Here is a 20,246-nt window from a genome sequence, read left to right as displayed (position 1 = left end):
AAGGGTCCCTGTTTCAGGTCCCAGCCTGTCTCAGCCTCACGTCCCTGTTCATTCATAGCAAATGTTCTAAATGTCCACCCCGTGCCAGATCTTGCTCGGGTTTCTGGTGACACAGACACACTGTACACTGACTTTGACTTAGTCCTGCCCGGCCACAGCCCTGCCTGTGGCCGCTGTGCGCAGTGCTGGGAGGGGAAGGCCTGCGGGGCTCAGAGAGCTGGTCACGTGGGGAATGGCCACAGAGGGGCCTCCCTGGGAGCGCGGGATTAGCCGCATGACCCAGGGGAGAGGAGGAGTTCTCGGGAAAGGGTTGATCAGTGGCAGCAATCAGTGCCAGTCTGGTGGAGCTCAGTGAGAGCGGTCTGGGACGGACGGGGCAGGGCACAGCGCTGGGATAGAGCACCGTTTGTCAGGGATTGGTGTCTGTGCCCTTGAAGCTGTGGGATCTGTCCAAAGCGGGGACGGAATGGGGCCTGCGGCGGGAGTGACAGTCTTATCTGCATTCTGAAATGATCACTTTGGCGCTCACGGAGAAGGGACTGAAGAGGCTGAGCGAGGAAGCGGGAAGGCCAGCCAGGCGCTGGTGCAGGGAGACGCTGTGACACAGAGTTTTGAACTGAAGACTTTGGAGAATAAGCTTTTTCCCCCCCGCCCTGGAATTCCTGTACCTGTCTAAAAGCAGAGCCTCCCAAAAGAATTCCAGTGTCCTAAATCCCCTCCCTAGGATCAATGAGAGAAATATTTGTAATAGGGAAGAACATATCTTCATATCAGATCTGTTTCTTTTACCTTTAGAATACTTTTACAATATCTTTTTATTAATAACTCAAACAGAATACAAAGGTATCCTATTAATAATACCTTTGTGTTCTATTTGAGTTTAAAATATTGCAGATAGCCTGAATACAGCCTGTATACAGGCTAGCCCCTTATCAAGGCTCTGACCTTTAAGGATATAACACTTTTCCATTCATATAAAGTCGCAAACAGTAACATTTGTCTTGTTGTAGCTTTACAAGAACACTGTGATCTGACTACGTGGACCAAGAAGTTTGCACCAACCAACCAAGCCCCTCCCTCATCTTGCCTTTAAAAATGCTTTGCTGCAACCCTTTGGGGAGTCCCAGGTTTGAGGGGGACAAGCCGCCTTTTATCCTCATGTGACGCTGCAATAAACCTTTCCTGGCTTCAAACTCCGATGTTTTGGCCTGTGTGGCCTCACTGCATCAGGCACACAAACTTGCTCTTCAGTAACAGGTTGACTCTTTTCACCTGATAACCCAAGGAGACATTGTCACAAAACTTGCAAATAGTCTCCTAAGGACCCGAGGGAGGAGACAGATGGGCCCCCGGGCTAGACAGGTGGTGTTCGTCAACTGGAGTAAAACTGAAGCTTTGTTCTCACCCAGACGCTCCAGGGACAAAGCTAGTGGCAAAAGCTGAGCTCTACTAAAGTAAAGAGGTAAGGTACCAACTCCTGAGGTCAAGGAAGACTTCCCTGTCTGCACACGCACAGGAAGGCTTCTTGAGGGTCGAAGAGGGAGTGGGCCTCACTCCACAGGAAGTGTGGACAGGCATGTACCCATTGGCCTCTGTGGTGGGATCCATCTTAGAAAAAAGTGCACACATATTTAGGGGAAGGTCTTAGGGCAGTCAGGTGTGAAGAAAGAAATGATAAAGGTCAAAGGTAAACAAAGACCTGGAAGGATTGTCCTGTGTTTAAGTGATTTAAATCACCTTTTTACCACGCTCCTCATTTAGGACATCCACTCCCTTCACAGGATGTATTATCTCGGCCTAGCTTCTGACACTGCGGCCCTCCGCGTTAGAGAGAACGCCCATATCCTGTCTCTCTGGGTGCCTATTTCTGCCCTGCTTCTCTTAACCGTCTCTGTGTGCTCTCTCCTACATTGTGCTGTGTCTCTGATAATAAACTTTGTATCTGTTTTTACAGTTTTTGCCTCCTTGAAACCTTGCTTTCAGATAAGAGGGAAGAGCCAGGGAACTTTCCTTCTAGCCTCTATCCCCTGGTGGTCCAGTGACTAAGATTCCTAGTTTTCATCCAGGCTTTGTTGTCGTTGTTCAGTTGCTCAGTTGTGTCCGACTCTTTGTGATCCCATGGACTGCAGCACGCCAGGCCTCCCTGTCCATCACCAACTCCCGGAGTTTATCCAAACCCATGTCCATTGAGTCGGTGATGCCATCCAACCATCTCATCCTCTGTTATCCCCTTCTCCTCCTGTCCTCAATCTTTCCAGCATCAGGGTCTTTTCCAGTGAGTCAGCTCTTTACATCAGGTGGCCAAAGTATTGGAGCTTCAGCTTCAGCATCAGTCCTTCCAATGAATATTCAGGCTACTCAAGTTTAATTCCTGGACAGGAAACTTAAGATCTCTCTTTAGGACTGTTCACTGCTCTCCCTCTGAGATCAGACCCTTTTATCTTTCTTAAAAGCCATGTGCTGTCCTTGTAAGGACCTTTTGCCGCCTTTCTCCTTTGCTCCCCCATTAAATTGGCATATAAGCCCCAAATTCTGTCTAGTACATGAATAAAAACCTTTTCTTGCTAATCTGTCTCCTGTTGGTTTAATTCAGGCCCCAAGTACTGAATCTAAGACGGTAGAGAAAAAGTCTTTCTGCCCTGATACATGCAGCTAGGAGAGGGACTGTCTGGCAACGAAAAGTAAAATGGGTTCAGGACATTTAGAAGATTGTTGATCGCGGAGGTCAGGAGCGTAACCTGGAGAGACAGCCTGCCTGCGTTCATAATCTTGGCTCCGCTCCCGTGGCTCAGGCGGCCTTGCCTGGGGCGAGTTACTCTGTCCTTCTGTGCACTGTGTTGCTGCAACAACTGCAAGACTCCATGATTTAAAAATGGTACATTTTTCAAAGCCTGAGCGTCCGACCTGCTTGTGGTAGTTCCCGCTGAGGCTCCAAGAATAACCACCTGAACACTGCAGGCTTTCTGGAAAAGGGAATGGGTTTTAGAAGCTCTGGCTTTGGCAAATAAAGAAACGCTCTGGCCTGTAAGGTACATGGCTCTTCTGTCTCAGGTTCTTGGCCAGAGCTAATCACATGGTCTGACCTCAAGGGAGCAGGTGAGTCAATCTATATAAAATATTCAGCTGTCATTTTGTGAAAGGCTGACGACCAACTGCAGATTATGTTGCAAGGGATGATGTCGTGCCAGTGTGTATGCCAGAAGAAGGGTTTAAAGGTATTGGTCTATTTGGACATTAAATTTTTGAACACTTGCTGACTACTAAGAAATGGCCAAAAGGGAAGAGGAGTTTGACATGTTAGGACATTAAAGAAAAGGTGGATTTAAGAATTAAACCATTACATGACTCTTCCAAAAAGCAGAGAACCATTCAAAAGCGACCCAAAATGATTCCGATGTCAAACAAAGCAGGTTGTACTGAAGGCCTTCAGACTTGAGGGAAATGTTGCAAATTTTATATTTAAGGGGGGTGGTGGGAGCGAAAGGGGAAGCAAAGACTGAAAAAGTTTAGTAGCAGTATCAGTAAAACGTGTTTTCATATGAGATTTATAGTCATGGAGAGAATAAAGTTCTGTTTCCTTGCCTGAGTTTTATATTGAATGCACTGGTCCAAAAGGATTTGTATCACAGTGGATGGGACAACATTCTGCTCTGAACGAAAACTAATTCTTTCAGAGACATAATCTGCTTACCAAAACCAGTCTTTGATTCATTTTACTTTCAGTAAAGCATGAAAGCAAAGAACTGGCAAAAAAAAAAAAAAAAAAAAAATCAGAATGCTTCCTGGCATAAGAGGAGCGCTATGAGAGTGTTGTTACTTTTATTTTCCGGGAGCATAGTCAACAGGATGTGGCCGCGCCATCACAGCCACAGCCGAGCCTCCACACCTCTGGTCTGCACTGCGGGGACCATCGCTGCCGTTGGAACCCGGCAACAGGCATGGAGTGGGAGGTGGTGGTTCTGTACTTTTGGCTACACTGACCGAGACCAGAGTCAGGACTGACCTGGTGGTACCGTGGGCAGGAATCTGCCTACTGATGCAGGGGACACAGGTTCGCTCCCCAGGAAGATGTCAAATGCCGAGCAGTAACAGCCCACACACAGCTGCTGAGCCCGTGCCCTGGAGCCTGTGAGCCACAGCTGCTGCAGAAACTAGTTTGCCTCCCTAGAGCCTGTGCTGAGACAGGAGAAGCCACCGCAGTGAGAAGCCTGAGCATCGCAGCTAGGGAAAGCGCGCGCAAAGCAAGGACGTCCCAGCACAGACAAAAACAAATTTAAACAGAAGAAAAAAGACCAACGTCAACTGGTATAAGCCATTTCATGAGCCAGCACTAGGCCTGTAGGGACCCAGAGGCTTTCAGGCAGGCTCCTGCTTTCAGGGGACCCCAGTGTGCATTTCCATGCCCGCCCCTGACCCAGGGGGCTTCAGATGCTGTCTGGCTAAGCTTGGGTCATATGTGTTTTCCATCCTACCCACAATGATAGGGGAGAAACGAATCTTCAAACGAAAATTCCATCCAGAAAAGGGACAGAAATTGAACAGGTGAGGGTGAGATAGGCTGAGACCCGGGACCCTTTACAGTAAGCAGTGCCTGCACTCAAACATCTCCTCCAGCAACAGACTACAAAGAAACTGCCAGGGACTGGAAGTGACTGCACACATGCACACATGGGGCAAGTGATGAGCAGCGGGATACAGAACAGCCAAAACCCAGCTGCCGCTTCTGCGGTGCCGAGAGCAAAAGCTGGGTGTCACGTGACCCCTGCACGTGGGAGCAGCAGAGGAGGCAGGCAGCGACGCCACCCTTCCAGGCTGGGGCCACCAACCCTCTCCTACCCTCATCCCAGGTTGTGTCGGGTGGGTGTACTCTCCTTCGGCTCTTGTCTCCTTCTATCAGAGATTTGGAATGGTGGACCAAGTGTAGCTGAAACAGCATTTTATTAAGCTGGCAGTATTTGTAAGGACAGCCGAGTTACAGCTCAAGCTGGAAGCAGGCAGCAGACTCCCACGGAGCAAGGGCAGGCCAACCCAATGTCGTCTAGTCACTAAGTCGTGCCCAGCTCTTTGTGATCTCAAGGACTTTGAGTGCCCACCAGGCTCCTCTGTCCATGGGATTTCAGGCAAGAATACTGGAGTGGGTTGCCATTTCCTTCTGAAAGGTTGTTGTTGAATCACAATGCCGGGATTCTTGGCCCCAGAGGAGAAGAATTCAATCCGGGGTCAGAGACGAGGCTTGATCACTCAGAGCTTTTGTGTAATAAAGTTTTATTAAAGTATAAAGGAGATAGAGAAAGCCTCTGACATAGGCATCAGAAGGGGGCAGAAAGAGTACCCCCCTGCTAGTCTTCAGCTGGATGTTATATAGTCACGAGCAGTCTGTTAATGAAAGAAAGGAATGGCTTAAAACCCAGAATGGCACCAAGTCCCTCACCCATAAGATGCATTTTGGGATAATCTTGGCACCAAATGGTTCATCCTGGGCCATAAAATGATTAACTTGAATCTTGAAGAAGGGCAGATCACCATACAGTTTCATTTACATAGATTAGAGGAACAATATCTTTGAGTATAACATACTGGTCTGTCAAGTAGGTTCTGAGCCAAAAGGCGGAACCAACTTGAAGACAGAGTTTGGGGTAAATGCACAGGTCATTAGCATAATTTAAGATTAATATTTCCATAAGAAAAAGGCAATGGTTAACTTCAAGTGAAACCAGGTGTCATTATGGCAACACAGTATTTTAAGAGAAACCTCCTTTTAAATTTGTATAGAGAAGGAAAAAATATCTCTAGTTTCCTCCTGCTGCTTAAGAGAGAGAAAAATGTCTGACACTTGCAGGCTATTTCCTCCGTTTGGAGACCCCTGGCCTTCCTGCCTGTTACCCTCACTTCTCTAGCACATCTTCCTGACCCAGGGATTAAACCTGTGGCTACTGCTCGGCAGGTAGATTCTTCAACACTGAACCAAAAAGAAAACCTGAAGTCACCCATAAGCTGCCCCTATTGCGCTCGTTTTTTGCGTTTTTACACTGTCTCCTTCCCCTGGAACCTGATTCGTTACACCCTATGCAAATAGGGGGCGGTACCCACATTTGCCTTATTGCTTACACCCAAGACCAGAGGTTCTCACTCAGGTCCTGGACTGCCCCTTTCATGGGCTTTTTTTTTTCCTCTGCATGGTTCCACCATTTTGGACTCTCTCTTTTTTTCTTTTTCCCCGCTATTCTAGTTACCTGACATAAGAAACCAGTTCCGACGGCCTTCTTGGCTGGCCTTTCACCAATTTCTATTGATTAAAGAGTCCACGAGCCCAGGTGTTAACACAGGGACTGGGGAATGCAAAATCTGGGGGGTGGAGAGGGGCTTTAGCCCCCTTTTCTCTTCAGAAGTCTCTTCTAAGGAACCCTCAGCTCCTTCTCCAGAACTGCGCGGGGCGGGGCGGGGGAAGGGGGGTGCGGTGGAGAGGGTGGTGCCCTTCTCTGAAGCTGGGACCCGCGCGCTGTGGTTTCTCCCCACCTGACACGCTTTTAGCCAGGGCGCACAGGCTGCCATCCTGCCAACTCTGGCGTGACCTCCAGGGCGCTCAGGCTTCGCGCCTCTCCTGTCCTCTCCTCTGTCCCTAGCTCAGGGCCTGCCACACAGTAGCTCCTGGGCGCCAGGCAGAGCATCAGGGCCTGCCAAGGCCACCGCACGCCCTTCTCTAGTCCAGGCACACGCTTTCCCCCCGCGACAGAGCGGCTGGAACCCCGAGACCCCGCAAGGCGGCTGCTGCGCCAGGCGGTCCTCACCGGAAGGGGGCGTCCGAGACACCGTTTTACCGAAGGTCGGAGGAGGAGCAGCGCCATCCCAGCTCGAGAGTTAGGGTTACACGATGAAAGGCACGCGCGACGTCCAGCACTTGACCCCGCAAATGCTACCCCAGCTCCCCCAAAGTTCAGGCGCTGGGACCCAGGCTGAGCCAAAGAGGTGCCCTGCGCCAGGAGCAGAGGGCGCCCAAGCCTTGGGGGAGCTAGCTGCTACCAAGAGGCAGCGGCTGGTGGGGAGCCTAGCAGGAGGGCGGGACTTCAGAGCACAAGAGAACGACAGATAACTTTTCCAGAAGGTTTCGAAGGGAGCCGGGGAGAGGAGGGACACTGACCGGACCCTGACAAGCAGCGGCCGTCCGTTCCACGCGATCCTAACCTCCCAAACCTGGTCAGGGAAGCGCCTCTCCCGCCCCCGCCACCCCCGCGCTCGGCCGGAGAGGCGCGCCCGGGAGACTGCCGCCCGCAGTCCAGCTGGGACCCGGCACCCCTCTGCCTTGAGCGGCCGTCCCCCGCCCGGAGGGCCCAGGCACCTCCGCGGGGCTCCGCCTGCGGCACCAGATCCCGCCAAGGGTCGCCCCACCATTTCCTCGAGTTCCGCGCCCCCACACCGCATGGCTCCTGCCTTGATTCTCCCAGCCTTCCGCAGTCAAGCTGGACCTTGCCTTCGGAGGGGCGCCCGGGGGTAGGTCTCCAGGGGGGCTGGAAAGGCGCCCCGCCCGCCCTCCAGCCTGGGGCAGGGTCCACGTCACTTCGTCCAGCGTTGCAGGGCCCCTGCGACCCACTGCATCGCTTCTGACCCGCGGGCCTGCCGCCTAGAGCGAGGTGTTCGCTCCCTGTCACTGCGGAAAAACCGAAGCCCCTGTCGGCTTTTCAGTCCGGCAGTGACCCCGCCCGGCACCGGCAGCCCAAGGACACGGACTGGAGAAGGGTTTGGCCGGCGGACGGCGCTTGGGGTCGGCTCCAACCTCTGTCCCCCTCTAGTGACTCCGCATCCCGAGCTCCGGCCGCACCCCTTCCGGGCCGCCTGTTCCTCCCCGGCAGGCGCGCTGGGCCTGGGTCTCAGCGGGAAAGGGCCCTGGCGCCGCGCCCGCGCCTCCTTTCCCGGGTCCCGCCAGGTGAGCGCTGGCCCCACGGCCCCCTGCGCAGCGTCTCACTCCGCGCGCGCCGCCCCCACGACTCCCACAGGGCCTGACGCCCCCCAGCTCCAGTCTAGTGCGAGCAGCCCAGCCGGAAGGGAGGCAGCAGCCAGGCAGGAGGGCCCTCACAGCTTGGCATCACCTAACCCTCCCATCAGGTCTCCGCCGTACCTTCACCTCCTTTTCCCCAGGGCCACTGACTTTTTAAGCTCCTTTTCTTTAAGAAGCTTCCCTCCTGCCCCCATGATTCCCTGTGGGCTGAGCTGTGCGCTTTTGCCAGAGGGCTAAAAAGGGGTGATACCCAATGCCTGGGGATTTTCCCGAGGGTGTGGTCAGGGAAGGCCCCACTGAGGTGACATTTAGGGTTGGAGGTTACAGTGGGAGGCAGTGGGGAAAGCGGTCTAGGAAAGGGGAGGAGCCAGGAAAAAGTCACCAGGTGGAATATTTGGTTGGGAGAGGAAGAGAATAGCAGACAGGTCCTACGGCCCTGTGTCCTGGAGGCACCCTACTCATCACACCGTTTTCTATTGGAGAAACGAACTCAAACCTTGGACCTAATGTTGGGGTGGGGAAAAGCTTGATTTCCTGTAATCTTCCATATAAATGGTGGCCCAGAGCAGCTCAGTCTGAGTCGTGCATTGGGTTTGTTTCTGGCTGCCCCACCACACACGTCTAAGCCTGGCTCCACTTGGCAAAGAAAATAAAGGAAACTTAAGAAAACTATTTTCAAGGGATGGGATCGAGACAGGTTGGGTGGGACCTGGGAACTTTTGCTGCAGCGCTGCAATGTTTGCACCTGGACACACTTCTCAAGCAACAAAATACAAAGAAACGATCATTGTTTAGTTGCTAAGTCATGTTTGACTCTGCCACCGCATGGACTCCAGCAGGCTCCTCTGTCCATGGGATTCCCCAGGTAAGAATACTAGAGGAGTTTGCCATTTCCTTCTCCAAGAGATCTTTCCAACGCAGGGATCAAACCCGGCTCTTCTGCTTGGCAGGCAGATTCTTTACCACTGAACCACCAGGGAGGCCCACAAAGAAATTCTTAAGGGACTAAGATAGCTATGTGCATACAGTAATTGGGGCAAATTATAGACAAAAAAGGTACAAAAAGGCTAAAAATAACCAACTGCCACTTCTGAAGAGCCAGCAGAAATGCAGTATTGTACATGCCCCTCTCCTGCATTCAACACCACATCAGGGGTGGGCAAACCACCCAAGCCACCCCTCCAGTCAGGCCCCCTGGATACACGTTATACCCTCACCCTCATATTAGGAACAAACTCACAGCCCCCCACTCCATCGGGGAGAGACCTAGCAAGGAACCTGTTCCTTGTTTTCCCTCCCATCTGGGGCAGCAGGGGCCCCGGAAGAGCCTCCTCCTTGGATCATGGGGACAGATTCTGGTTGCCAGCTCTCTACCACCCTGGCATCACCTTGCTCTTTTGGCCCCCGGGGCCTGAAGAGACCCATGCAACATCTCCCCACCTTGACTGCCTGCCTGATAAGATGTCATTGAGGTGGGTGGCAGCAAGGGGGCTGGGGATCCCCTTGTTATGACGGCTGGTCATGGGATGCTGACTCACTGCCGGCCAGACCACCTGACCACAAGCGTAGGCGGAGAGGGCCCTGCCAGGGAGTTCCCCGGCTGCCGCCTTGTTTACCTCCAGCAAGCCTTGGGGGAGGGCTGGGGGAGGGCCGGGCTCAGGAGTGAGGCATGCTGGGAAGGCCAGAACCACCCCCACCCCCACCCCCATCCCCGCTCCCCAGCTCCCCAGCCGGGGTGGTCTGCCTGCTTCCCAGGCCCCATTTCCTCCCACCCACCTTCTCCCTGAGCTTTCTTTCCATTTGTCCCTGCAAACCCACCACTGTCTCAAACATTATAAGGCAAGAAAGCAGATGTTTTCCTAGGGGCAGTCTCTGTCTCAGCTGCCTCTGTTGAAACACAGAGGCTGTGCCTGGAGTCCTTTCCGAAATCTGAGGTTCCCTAGAACCGCAGGGCTTTGGTGGTGAACTCCTCACACTCTCAGCTGGGGATGATGAAGCTCTGGCAGGGGGTCAGGAAACCAGCTCTTGCGTTGCCCAGGGCTGAGTGACTCTCAAGCTGCTGAGTCACACAGGGGCACCTGTGGGGTGCCTCCACCCAGCACTGCTCCCTCTTTGTCCCTTAACTCTGTCTGTAGGGCAGTAGGCAGAGAGGGTCTTTTCTCAGGCTCAAAGTAGGGATGCCGGGAGAAGCCTGAGAACAGACTGTCCTCTCTACAGGGTTCTAGACAGCAGTTCAAAGCCTTGCCTTCTCTGGAGCTCTCTGGGAAGGACAAGCCACCCTGTGAACAGGCCCCAGTTGTGCTTCCACAAGCATCGCACCAGTGCATCTGACTAGCCAAATCCAACTGACCTTCCTGTGGTCTCCAGGTTTCCCCTTATTCCTTGAAGTTTTACCTTCTTCCACAAACCCCACCATGAAAAAGCATGAATCTGACTCAGCAGGTTTGACTTTCTACTCACAGAACCATACCTGGGAGGGTTCATAGGGTGACATACCTTCTCGACTACCTTCTTCTAAGACACGCATCCCAACCCCTTCCCCCAGGCTGTTTGAACAGGTCACTTTTGTCACATAAAACTGGAGATGCCCAGCACAGGAAGGCGGTAGGCTGTTGATCTGCCTATTGGGCTGCTCATGAGGCAACAGACCTGAGACCCCCTCAGGCCCTTGGGTACCACCTGATGACAAATGGGTGTCCAGGCACCAATGGCGAGTCTTCTAGGGAGCACTTGAACACTTGGTGGCTACTGAGGCTCCAGGAAGCCTTAGCAAGCCCTCCGGGTCAGGTGGAGATGGGAATATTTTGTGCTGTCCTGGCACCTCTCAACCCTACCCTCTGTCAAACTGGGAGCTGCTGCTTGCGCTTCAGTTGGGAGGGTCTGTCCCTCCAAGACTCAGTAAAGGGCTGTCATGGAGGATGCTGGGGATGGTGGAGTGGGCTGCCACCTGAGAAGCTGATGGCTTCAAAGGGAGGGGCTTCTGCCAAGAGTGGCAAGGTCAGGACAGCACGTCAGGAGCCAATTTGTTCTAGATGGCGGTGCCCGCTGAGCGCCTAGGAGCTTCCTGGCTTCGGGCTTCTGTCGCCCACCTTCCTCCTGCACCGGGCATCTCCAGGCCTCCTGGGTTCTGCTTTGCTGAGTCACAGCCAGGACCAGACCTGGGAGGGGTCCCCAGGTGAAGAGGCTGGCGAAAGATCTTTGATGTCGGAGTAGGGGGCCGGCCTCTTGGGGTGCCTGGTGCATTAGGGGCGGTGATGAAAGGGGGCGGCAATGAGGGGGCCCGGCGGAGACGAGCGGGCAGTGAGCCTGGGGCTCCCGGAGGGCGGCTCGCGAGCCCCGGCCGGGCGCTGAGGCCCCGCCCCCAGAAGACGGTGGCGGGGGGCGCGGCTTCCCTCGTCCCTACAAAAGCCGCGCGCCTCCGCCCGCTGTTGCCCAGCTGTGCTCCAGCTCCTCCAGTGGCGGTGATGGCGTCGCTCACGGTGAAGGCCTACCTTCTGGGCAAGGAAGACGCAGCCCGCGAGATCCGCCGCTTCAGCTTCTGCTTCAGCCCGGAGCCCGAGGCCGAAGCCGAGGCCGCCCCTGGCCCCCGGCCCTGTGAGCGGCTGCTGAGCCGTGTGGCTGCGCTCTTTCCTGTGCTCCGGCCCGGCGGCTTTCAGGCGCACTACCGCGGTGAGCGGGCCCGGCGCCCTCGGCAGCGGTGCGGGGCCGTGACGCAGCCCTGCCCTGCCGGGCGGGCCAACGGCCCCTCGCCTCGGCCTGGGCGGCGCCCGCGGGGGTTTTCGCTGGCGGCTCTCCGGGTGGACGGCGGCCCGCGTGGGCCCCTAGCGCGGTCCTGGTGCCGCCCTGCTGACGAGGAGCGGCGGCCGCAGCCAGCCCTCGAGGGGGGCGTCTGGCGCCGCCAGGCCCTCCCGGCGAGGCTCAGGCCTGGCGGCCTGAGAGGCCTCCCCCCCGCGGTGATAGTGCAGGTTTTGGCGAGGGCGCGGGCGTCCTCACCTGCTCCCCCAGCGCCTCTCGGGTTACACCGACTCCTGGCTGCCGCAGTCCGGGTCTGCCGGCGCCAGGCGGGGGCTGTGGCGAGAACCCGGAAGAGCCGGGGCGGGCGGCCGCGGAAGGGCCGGCGGGGAGAGCGGTGACGCCGTTAAACGCCCCGGGAGGCGAGGCGCTCGGTGGTGCGGCCTGGCCCGCGACTGGCGGGCGGCTGGCAGAGGTCGAGCAGCCTCACGAACAGCCAGGGCTAGGCGGAATCCAGGCGTTATCCCACTGGCAGTGATGAGAGGCACAAGAGAAAACGTTCTTAGAAGTAATGGTGTAGGGACAGAGTCCAGGAGGCAGCTCAGTTTCTAGCTGCGCGGGTGAGAAGCTGGCTGCTGGGTGTGGGGTTAGCGGAGGTTGTTGTGCTGGGAGGGAGGCGGGCCCATGTACGTGGGGCGGTGCTAGGACCTTCTTCTGGACTGCTGCCAGGCTCCCAACTTTTTTTTCCACCTGTTTAAAAATTAGCGATTTTATTGAGCTACCACCCCATAGAATTCGTCCATTCAAAGTGTACAGTTTTTACCATATTCACGGATTTCTGCAGCCATTATCACAGTCATCTGGGAATCTTTCCATCACCTTCTGAAGAAACTCTGCCCTTTAGCGATCCTCCCATCCCATGCTTCCAGCCACAGATACCACTAACCTACTTTATGGATTCCCTTGTTCTGGGCAGTTCATGTAGAAATGTAGTCTGTTGTAACTGGCTTCTTTTATTTGGCATGATGTTTTTAAGGTTCGCGTATGTTCAGCATGTATCAGTATTTCATTCCTTTTTGTGGCTGAATAACATTCAATTTTATGGATACAGCACATTTTGTTGAGCTGTTCATTAGCTGATGGACATTTGAGTTGTTTCTGGCTTTTGATACAGCCACTGTTTTTTGGTAGATGTTGCATCTGGTGACCCACAGACCTGATCTAGCCTGCAGATGTATGGTGTGGTTTGTCTTGCATGGTGATGTTTTAAACCACTTGTGCCAACATCTAAAACTTGGAGACTACATACAAATACATAATTTTAACTTTGTTGGGGGCGGAAGCAGGCAGATGTATTCTGCTTTAGTCTTTTAAGCCACAAGCGGTCCAAGGGGAGCAGGTCATAGATGGGGATCTCCACGTTGACATGGGGACTGGGTCTGGCGGGATGTGCACAGAGACAGCAGCCTTCTGATGGGGCAGCTGGTCCAGAGGCAGAGCATAGTGGGCAGGAGCTGTCACTGCCGTCCCTGCACACACTGCTGCTGGCGTGTGTCCACGGCCCGGGCTGGAGTCCTTACCTTCCAGGCAGTGGAGTGAGCGGGTGGTTTGCCCTCAGCCCTGCTTTTCTCTGGGTCAGACAGGTGGGCTTTGGTTTATAACCTTGCAGTGGCCCTTCAGTACCAGCCTCAGCCCTTTTCAGCAGCTGTGTCCAACTGAGACACGCTGGGTGCTCACATGCTGTCTTTTAAACAATCTAGATGAGGACGGGGACTTGGTTGCCTTTTCCAGTGACGAGGAGCTGACGATGGCTATGTCATATGTGAAGGATGACATCTTCCGCATTTACATTAAAGGTAAGGGGCTGCGCTGGGGTGCTGCCTAAAGCCTAGTGCTCCCTGCTGAGTGCAGCTGGCTTGAGGTTATGCAGAAGTTCCTCCAAAGAAGGGGTGAGGAGACTGGGCCTCTTTAAGACAGGACCACAGTCATTACTCTGCTTGACCTGAGAAACGAGTCTGTGTTCACCACAGGGGGTGAGGTTGGAGGGTCTCTGGGTTCACTCTTTTCTTGAGGGGAGTTCCCTCTTGATTGCAGTCATGGGCCAGGGCAGCTTTGGGGTTTAGTTTAGTGCGGGTCAAGACCATAGCCGTATGGACACAGCTCTCTGTTGCTCCTGCCTGGGCCGCACGTCTCCAGGTCATGGGTGCAGGGATTGGAGCCTCTTAGCAGGTTCTGGAGCTGCTTTGTTACTGTCAGTTGAACACCTGAATTCCGGGTGGACTCAGTGTCTGAAGGGTGGCACTGTGGGCCTTCTGACCGATGGCCCCAAGTGTGATTCTTCGTGGCTCACCGAGAGTCTCGGCTCTCCATCCTGCCTGCAGAGAAGAAGGAGTGCCGGCGGGACCAGCGCCCCCCGTGTGCTCAGGAGGTGCCCCGAAACATGGTGCACCCCAACGTGATCTGTGACGGTTGCAACGGGCCCGTGGTGGGGACCCGCTACAAGTGCAGCGTCTGTCCTGACTATGACCTGTGCTCCGCCTGTGAGGGCAAGGGCCTGCACCGGGAGCACGGCAAGCTGGCCTTCCCCAGCCCCTTTGGGCACTGCTCTGAGGTGAGTGGGGCCTCCCTGTGGGTGGGTGCCGGGTGGCAGGAGCCCCCTGACTGGCACCACATTGTCCCTTTGCCTGCCCCTTCCTAGGGCTTCTCTCACAGCCGCTGGCTCCGGAAGCTGAAACATGGGCACTTTGGGTGGCCTGGCTGGGAGATGGGCCCACCGGGGAACTGGAGCCCACGTCCTCCTCAGGCAGGGGAGGCCCACCCTGGCCCTGCCACGGAATCAGGTGAGGGTTGTATCTGCTGGCCTCTGAAGGATGAGATGTGAGGGCCTGCAGAGCTGGAGGGCTTTCCCTGTGCCCTAAAATCCTGCATGCCTGTGGCTGGCCTAGGCACTTTGTGGCCGTTTGTGCATTTAATCCTCATAAAATCCTGCAAAGTGCAAGCATCATCTCCATTGTACATCTGGGAAAACTAGTGCCTCGGTGCTCAAGGCCACTAATGCACCTGCCCCGGTGGCCCTCCCATGCAGGTGGGAGGCCCCTCCAGCGCCTGCGTCTCCAGTCGGCTCTCTTCTTGTTCATGCTAATTGTTAGGAAAGTCACAGCCAGGTTTGCTCAAGTCTTGTAAAACAGTTCCCAAGTTAAAAATTTACACATAGCTTGCATTCTGAACTTTTAGATTCTAGTTTTATTCTGATTTTATTAGTATTACTATGTCCTTTGACTCACCTTGTCCTTAGTGACAAAGATGAGGGTATTTGTTTGAGTAAATAATGCTTTTTCCGGGGGAGGGGTAAATAATACATTATACTCTGTGTACAGAGTTTCTAGGCACCAGGAAGGTAGATGAAGGGGGAGTGGTGTGAAAGACAAAGGGGCCTAGGAGGTGGCCTAGAGAGGGGGAGAGAGGGAAGCAATAGGGTATAGGCTGCTGGGAACAGGCCCCGGGAGTAGGGCTTCTGGGACAGACAGGACTGTGACAGGTTTCAGTCATTGAGAGAGATGCTTTGAATTAAAAGTATCTTTTGTTTTTTGAAACCAAAGCCTCTGGTCCATCAGAAGATCCCAGTGTGAATTTCCTCAAGAATGTAGGGGAGAGTGTGGCGGCTGCCCTCAGCCCTCTGGGTAAGTGCCCCTCCTTTGACATCAGCAGAGCGTTTGGTAACCAGTGTACAGGCGGCTGTTCTGTGGCTTTCAGCTGGGATACTGCAGAGGAGGGGCAGCTGATGTGTCTTTGAGACCAGTAAGGATTCGCTGGCCTCATATCAATCAGTCTTGACCAAGTGCTGCACCACAGGCCGCTTGAGGTTGAACTCCCTGACAAATTCTTTAGCTTTCCACACAGAGTGAAGTGGAATCAGCCAAGAATCAGCCAGCATTTGGTTGGGTAATCCCACTAGGGAGGGTAACCAGGCTCAGTTTAAGGCTGCCCTTCATCTTCTTCCTTTGGAAGACCACTCTGTATTTCTCCTTACTTGAGCCTTGGGGTTTCTTTGAGGACTTCAGTGAGTAGTTAGCTGAGATGCCATATTGCTTTTCTTCCCTTTTCTGCAACCCCCAACCTTTCCTGGTGCTTCCTAAGAACTGGGCTTGTGCCACTGTCAGAGGGAAAGGAGTGAGGGAGGAAGGTTCTCGTGTCTGCTGCTGGATTCCCAGGGTGCAGGCCCAGGGTGGGTGTCTGGGTGGGTGAGCTGTGCACCTTCATAGAGTGACTTGGCCCAAGGCTAAAAATAAAACTTCAAACAGCACTTGCTGTGTTGTGGCCATAAGAATCAGCTGATGAAGGTGACTTATGATGGATCCATGATGCCATCTTTGTGACTGCAGTGGCAGGAAGTGTTACCTGGTCTGTCCAAAAGTGGTGTCCAGTGTCTGAAAGAATGCTGTAGGAGGGTGTCCAAGCTCACCCACCACCCGCCCTGTGGCTCACAGAGCATGACTGCCATTGCTTCCAACCTGAGACCATTTCTGCTCACATTGAAGCAGCTTTGAAGTAGCAGTGACATCTTGGCATCACTGCTACATGAAATAGATCTCACACAATTTCTGCATTGGAGTTAAAGACTTTTGAGCAAGTGAGGAAAAATAATTAGTATATTTAATGCTTTCTAAGGAGGGTAACAGTGGAGTAGAGATGAAATAATTGGGAGATAGGTTATTCCTAAACTCTGCCACTCACTTAAGACATAGTGAAGACATAGTAGGATTTTAAGTAATCCCAACTAATGGGTTGTTACTTAGAGGCCATGGAAAATTTTTCTTCGGAAGATAGTAAATGGACAGTGGTTCTCAAGTGCACTGAACATCAGAATCACCAATGAAAGGTTGATTTTTATTTTTTGTTTTTGTTTTTTTATGGGAGGGTATATATTTTGGTGTATGGAAACTCTTAAAACTGATTATCCTGAAGAGAAAAGTTTTCTTTTGAAAGAATGAACAAGATAACTTGGGAAGTCACAAAACCACATCTACATTCAGGCAGGAGACTGTAAAACAGTGAGGAGTTCCAGGTCCCTTGATTGGTTAAGTGGATTTTGGGTAGGGCATGAGGGTCGATGTGTTCTGAAGGCTTCCCAGGAGACTGTCACACTTGCTTTCCATCCTGAGACCCATCTGAGCTTGTGAAGTGTTTCAGAACTGGACCTGGATTCTCCACTCAGGACACAAGGGAATAATTTTAGAAGTGTTCTGAGGTCTTCGGCAGTAAGAATTAAGGCTCTCAGGTCTTTCAGAGTGGCGGGAGTGCTTTCTGCTAACTTGGGAGGAGTCTGGAACCCTACAAAACAAGTTTCAGTGGAATGTGTGTTTGAGTAGCTATTCAAGAGAGCCATTCGAGGGATGGATTAAACTCTGTCTTTGGAGTTACAGGTATTTTCCTTTCTTTTGAGGAACTAACAGGATAACTCAGTCTACTAACTGCTTAGAAGGGAACATTAGTTCCAACAGCAGGGGCCCAGGAGGGATATAACCACTAATACCTCTCAGAGGGCAGTCTGTACAGTGAGTCAGCGACTGAGACCTTTTTTTGATAAGTGCTGTGAGAGCCAGCTGAGCAAGAGCATGAGCCCAGGGCTGTACCTGGCTGGAGGTCACAGCCACTGACTCCTAGGATGTAAAACAGCAGGGCCGTGGAGTCTTCCACAACCCCTACATAGAGGCTTTGGGGATAGCAGGGCAGAGACTGTGGTACAGTCTTCTAAGCCCTGAAGTCTCAGATTATCATCAAGTTGGAAAAACTCTAATTCAGTAATCTCGAAAATTCATTACAGAAGAGTCGCATCATTCACCCATTTTAGAAAGTATATGGGTATCCATTGTACTGTTCTTCTGTCTTTTCTGATTATTTGAATGTTTCACAATGAAAACTGCAGGGGAAATGGAAGAAGAAAAACAATGTAAATATTGCAGATGGGGTACCAGTTGCTAAGCCTGCTTTTATTTTCTCTGCTTGCTCCTCATACTCTACTAAAATAATAGTGAAGGGGTTAAACAAAATAAAGCAACATGGATAAAGAAAAAGGGAAAAAAATAATGGAGGACAAGATAAAACAATCTCATCAAACTTTGGAAGATGGAAAATGGATGGAGGAAAGTAACCAAGGTGGGATAATTTGAGGATTAATCCTGGAGGCCCAACATAGGATGAAAGAATTCCAGAGAGAACAGAGTAAACTGAAGGGAGGAGATGAACAAATACAAGACAGTCTCTCGGCACTAGGACCATTAACCTCTGGATTAAAAAGGGCCCCAGATGCCTTGGACAAGGCCTGAAAAAGACCCCACACCAGAGCTTAAAATTGTCCTGTCAGAACCCTTGGGACAAAGAGAGACTCCTGAAACTCTGAAGGCTGCTGTAAAAGCTTGGGAACTTAAGGAGCACATTAAGAGCTAGAAGACACTGACTTCAAAAGTCTCATCTAAAACGGATTTTCAGCCTCGAATTCTGTACCCAACTAAAATGATCAAGTGTGGGAGCAAAAGAGTTGTCAGGAGTGAAACTGACAAGGTCATAATCTTCTTACCTGGGCTTGAACCGTCTCTCTGGCCAAAATAAACAAGTCCAGAATGAAGAAAGAGGTACTTGAAAATGGTACCCAACAGATGAGAGAGTGCCCGCGGTAGTTGCCAGGGTGGAAGGAAGGGCATAGGCGCTGTGCCTCTGGTTCAGAGAGCTGCCTGTCCAGGCTGGAGCTGGAAGCTCCACGCCTGCCTGGGATGGTCTCCAGGGGGAAAACCAGAATGGATGGGGTATCTGATACACTTAATCTGTGTAGAAAACGCTATAGAGAAGCTGTGAGAGAATATGGGGAAAGTTACCAAGTGAAAAAGAAAGCATCATTACTGCTACAGATACAGAAAACTCTGAGGAAATAAGCCCACTCCTCAGCCAGCAAAGAACACTGTGTATATAGTGGCACTACCATAAACACTGAATACAGTTTTTACCACAAAGTGAGTTTTTGAAAGGACAGGGGAAGTGTCGATCATCTAGAGTTAGAAATCAATGGTAAACCTAAGTAGTCAGGAAAGACAGAAGCAGCACGTTGTCAGTTAAAAGTTGTCTCTGGAGGGTGGGCCAGGCTCTGTGGTGGGGGCAGGGAATCTATATTGCTTTTTAAATTTTATTGAAGTATAATTGATTTATAATGTTAATTATGCTGTATAGCACAGTGATTCAGTAACACATATATGTATTTTCCATTGTGGTTTATCAGGATATTGAATATGGCTCCCTGTGTCATACAGTAGGGCCTTGATGTTTATCCATCCCATAGTCTTAAATTTTTTTTAGTTTATATGTGACTGCACTGGGTCTTGGTACGTGCAGGCTTTCTTCGGCTGGGGCACGTGGGGGCTGCTGTCTAGCTCTGCATAGGCTTCTCATTGCAGTGGCTTCCCCTGTGAAGCACAGGCCACAGAGTGTGCAGACTTCAGTAGTTGGGACCCTCGGGCTCAGGACTTGCAGCTCACATGCTCCAGAGCACAGGCTCGGTAGTTGTGGCACACGGGCTTAGTTGCTCCAGGCCAGGGATCAAAACCATGGCCCCAGCATTGGCAGGACGATTCTTAACTACTGAACCACCAGAGAAGGCCCTGTTCTTTTGAACTTGCTTCACTCTGAGACATGGGGTGTGTCCTTGGAGAAAGTAAAACGAATTATAACATGAACCCAGTGAGTGTGCCCTCCCTTCCCTTCAGTGAGCATGTGCCCAGAGTGTGAGAGATTGGAGGTGGACATGCTGTCTCACAGGTCTCACACAAAGCTTGCACGAGCTGTCTGCCTGCCCGAGCAGGGGTAGCGTGTTCAGCGTGTGTGTTTTTCACATCGCTCGGCCCCTGCACGCAAGTAGGGTGCCTCAAGTGAGGACAAGAACGTCCTCCGCACTGCGGTGCAGCTGCTGTCCTGCCCAGTGAGGGGAAGACAGTCTGTTTCTGGACTTTGTGGCTCTGAAGCTGACCTGGGATGTTGCTGTTAATCAAGTTTTTGTTTTCCCCCCCGGCTTCTAGGCATTGAAGTCGACATTGATGTGGAGCATGGAGGCAAGAGAAGCCGCCTGACCCCCTCCTCTGCAGGCAGCTCCAGCACAGAGGAGAAGTGCAGCTCTCAGCCAAGCAGCTGCTGCTCTGACCCCAGCAAGCCAGACAGGGACGTGGAGGGCACAACACAGTCTCTGACGGAGCAAATGAATAAGATCGCCCTGGAGTCGGGGGGTCAGCCTGAGGCAAGTGCCCCCCTAACACATCCAGAGCTTCCCCCAGCACGAGTCACAGCACCTCCCTGGCACTCACACAGCCAGCAGAGCCCGTTTCCGTTGCAGAGTGGTTGGTGGCATTTAAGTTGTCCTGTGAGCCCTCCACTAGAATTCTGTAAAGCAAAAGGACTCTTGCTAGTCCTGCGTGCCCTGTCTCTCGCAGAGTTGAGGCTGTGGTCCGGTGGCCGGCTGTTCTCATTCTTGTGCTCACTG

The 20,246-nt window shown here is 52.7% G+C and overlaps 1 protein-coding gene and 1 long non-coding RNA gene across 6 annotated transcripts in view; one reads left to right on the top strand and one right to left on the bottom strand.

Annotated features, from left to right (window-relative positions):
* SQSTM1 (sequestosome 1) overlaps nt 1-20,246 on the top strand; it is an 86,540-nt gene that overhangs the window by 64,260 nt on the left and 2,034 nt on the right. For 2 of the 5 annotated variants that reach the window (XM_042249330.2, XM_060415262.1), the window contains exons 2-6: nt 13,486-13,581; nt 14,107-14,336; nt 14,424-14,565; nt 15,325-15,405; nt 19,789-20,003. In XM_042249330.2, the coding sequence (XP_042105264.1) occupies nt 13,533-13,581; nt 14,107-14,336; nt 14,424-14,565; nt 15,325-15,405; nt 19,789-20,003 (717 nt within the window). In that variant the 5' untranslated portion in view covers nt 13,486-13,532. 5 annotated transcript variants of the gene reach the window in all.
* LOC132659790 (uncharacterized) lies at nt 264-7,830 on the bottom strand. The gene is made up of 2 exons (XR_009600595.1): nt 6,789-7,830; nt 264-5,376 (listed from the first exon to the last, which is right to left on the bottom strand). It is a non-coding gene; the product is annotated as an uncharacterized LOC132659790 (long non-coding RNA).

Source organism: Ovis aries, chromosome 5, assembly GCF_016772045.2.
Source record: "Ovis aries strain OAR_USU_Benz2616 breed Rambouillet chromosome 5, ARS-UI_Ramb_v3.0, whole genome shotgun sequence".
NCBI classification, from domain to species: Eukaryota; Metazoa; Chordata; class Mammalia; order Artiodactyla; family Bovidae; genus Ovis; species Ovis aries.
This window is presented reverse-complemented; position numbering and strand designations above follow the sequence as displayed.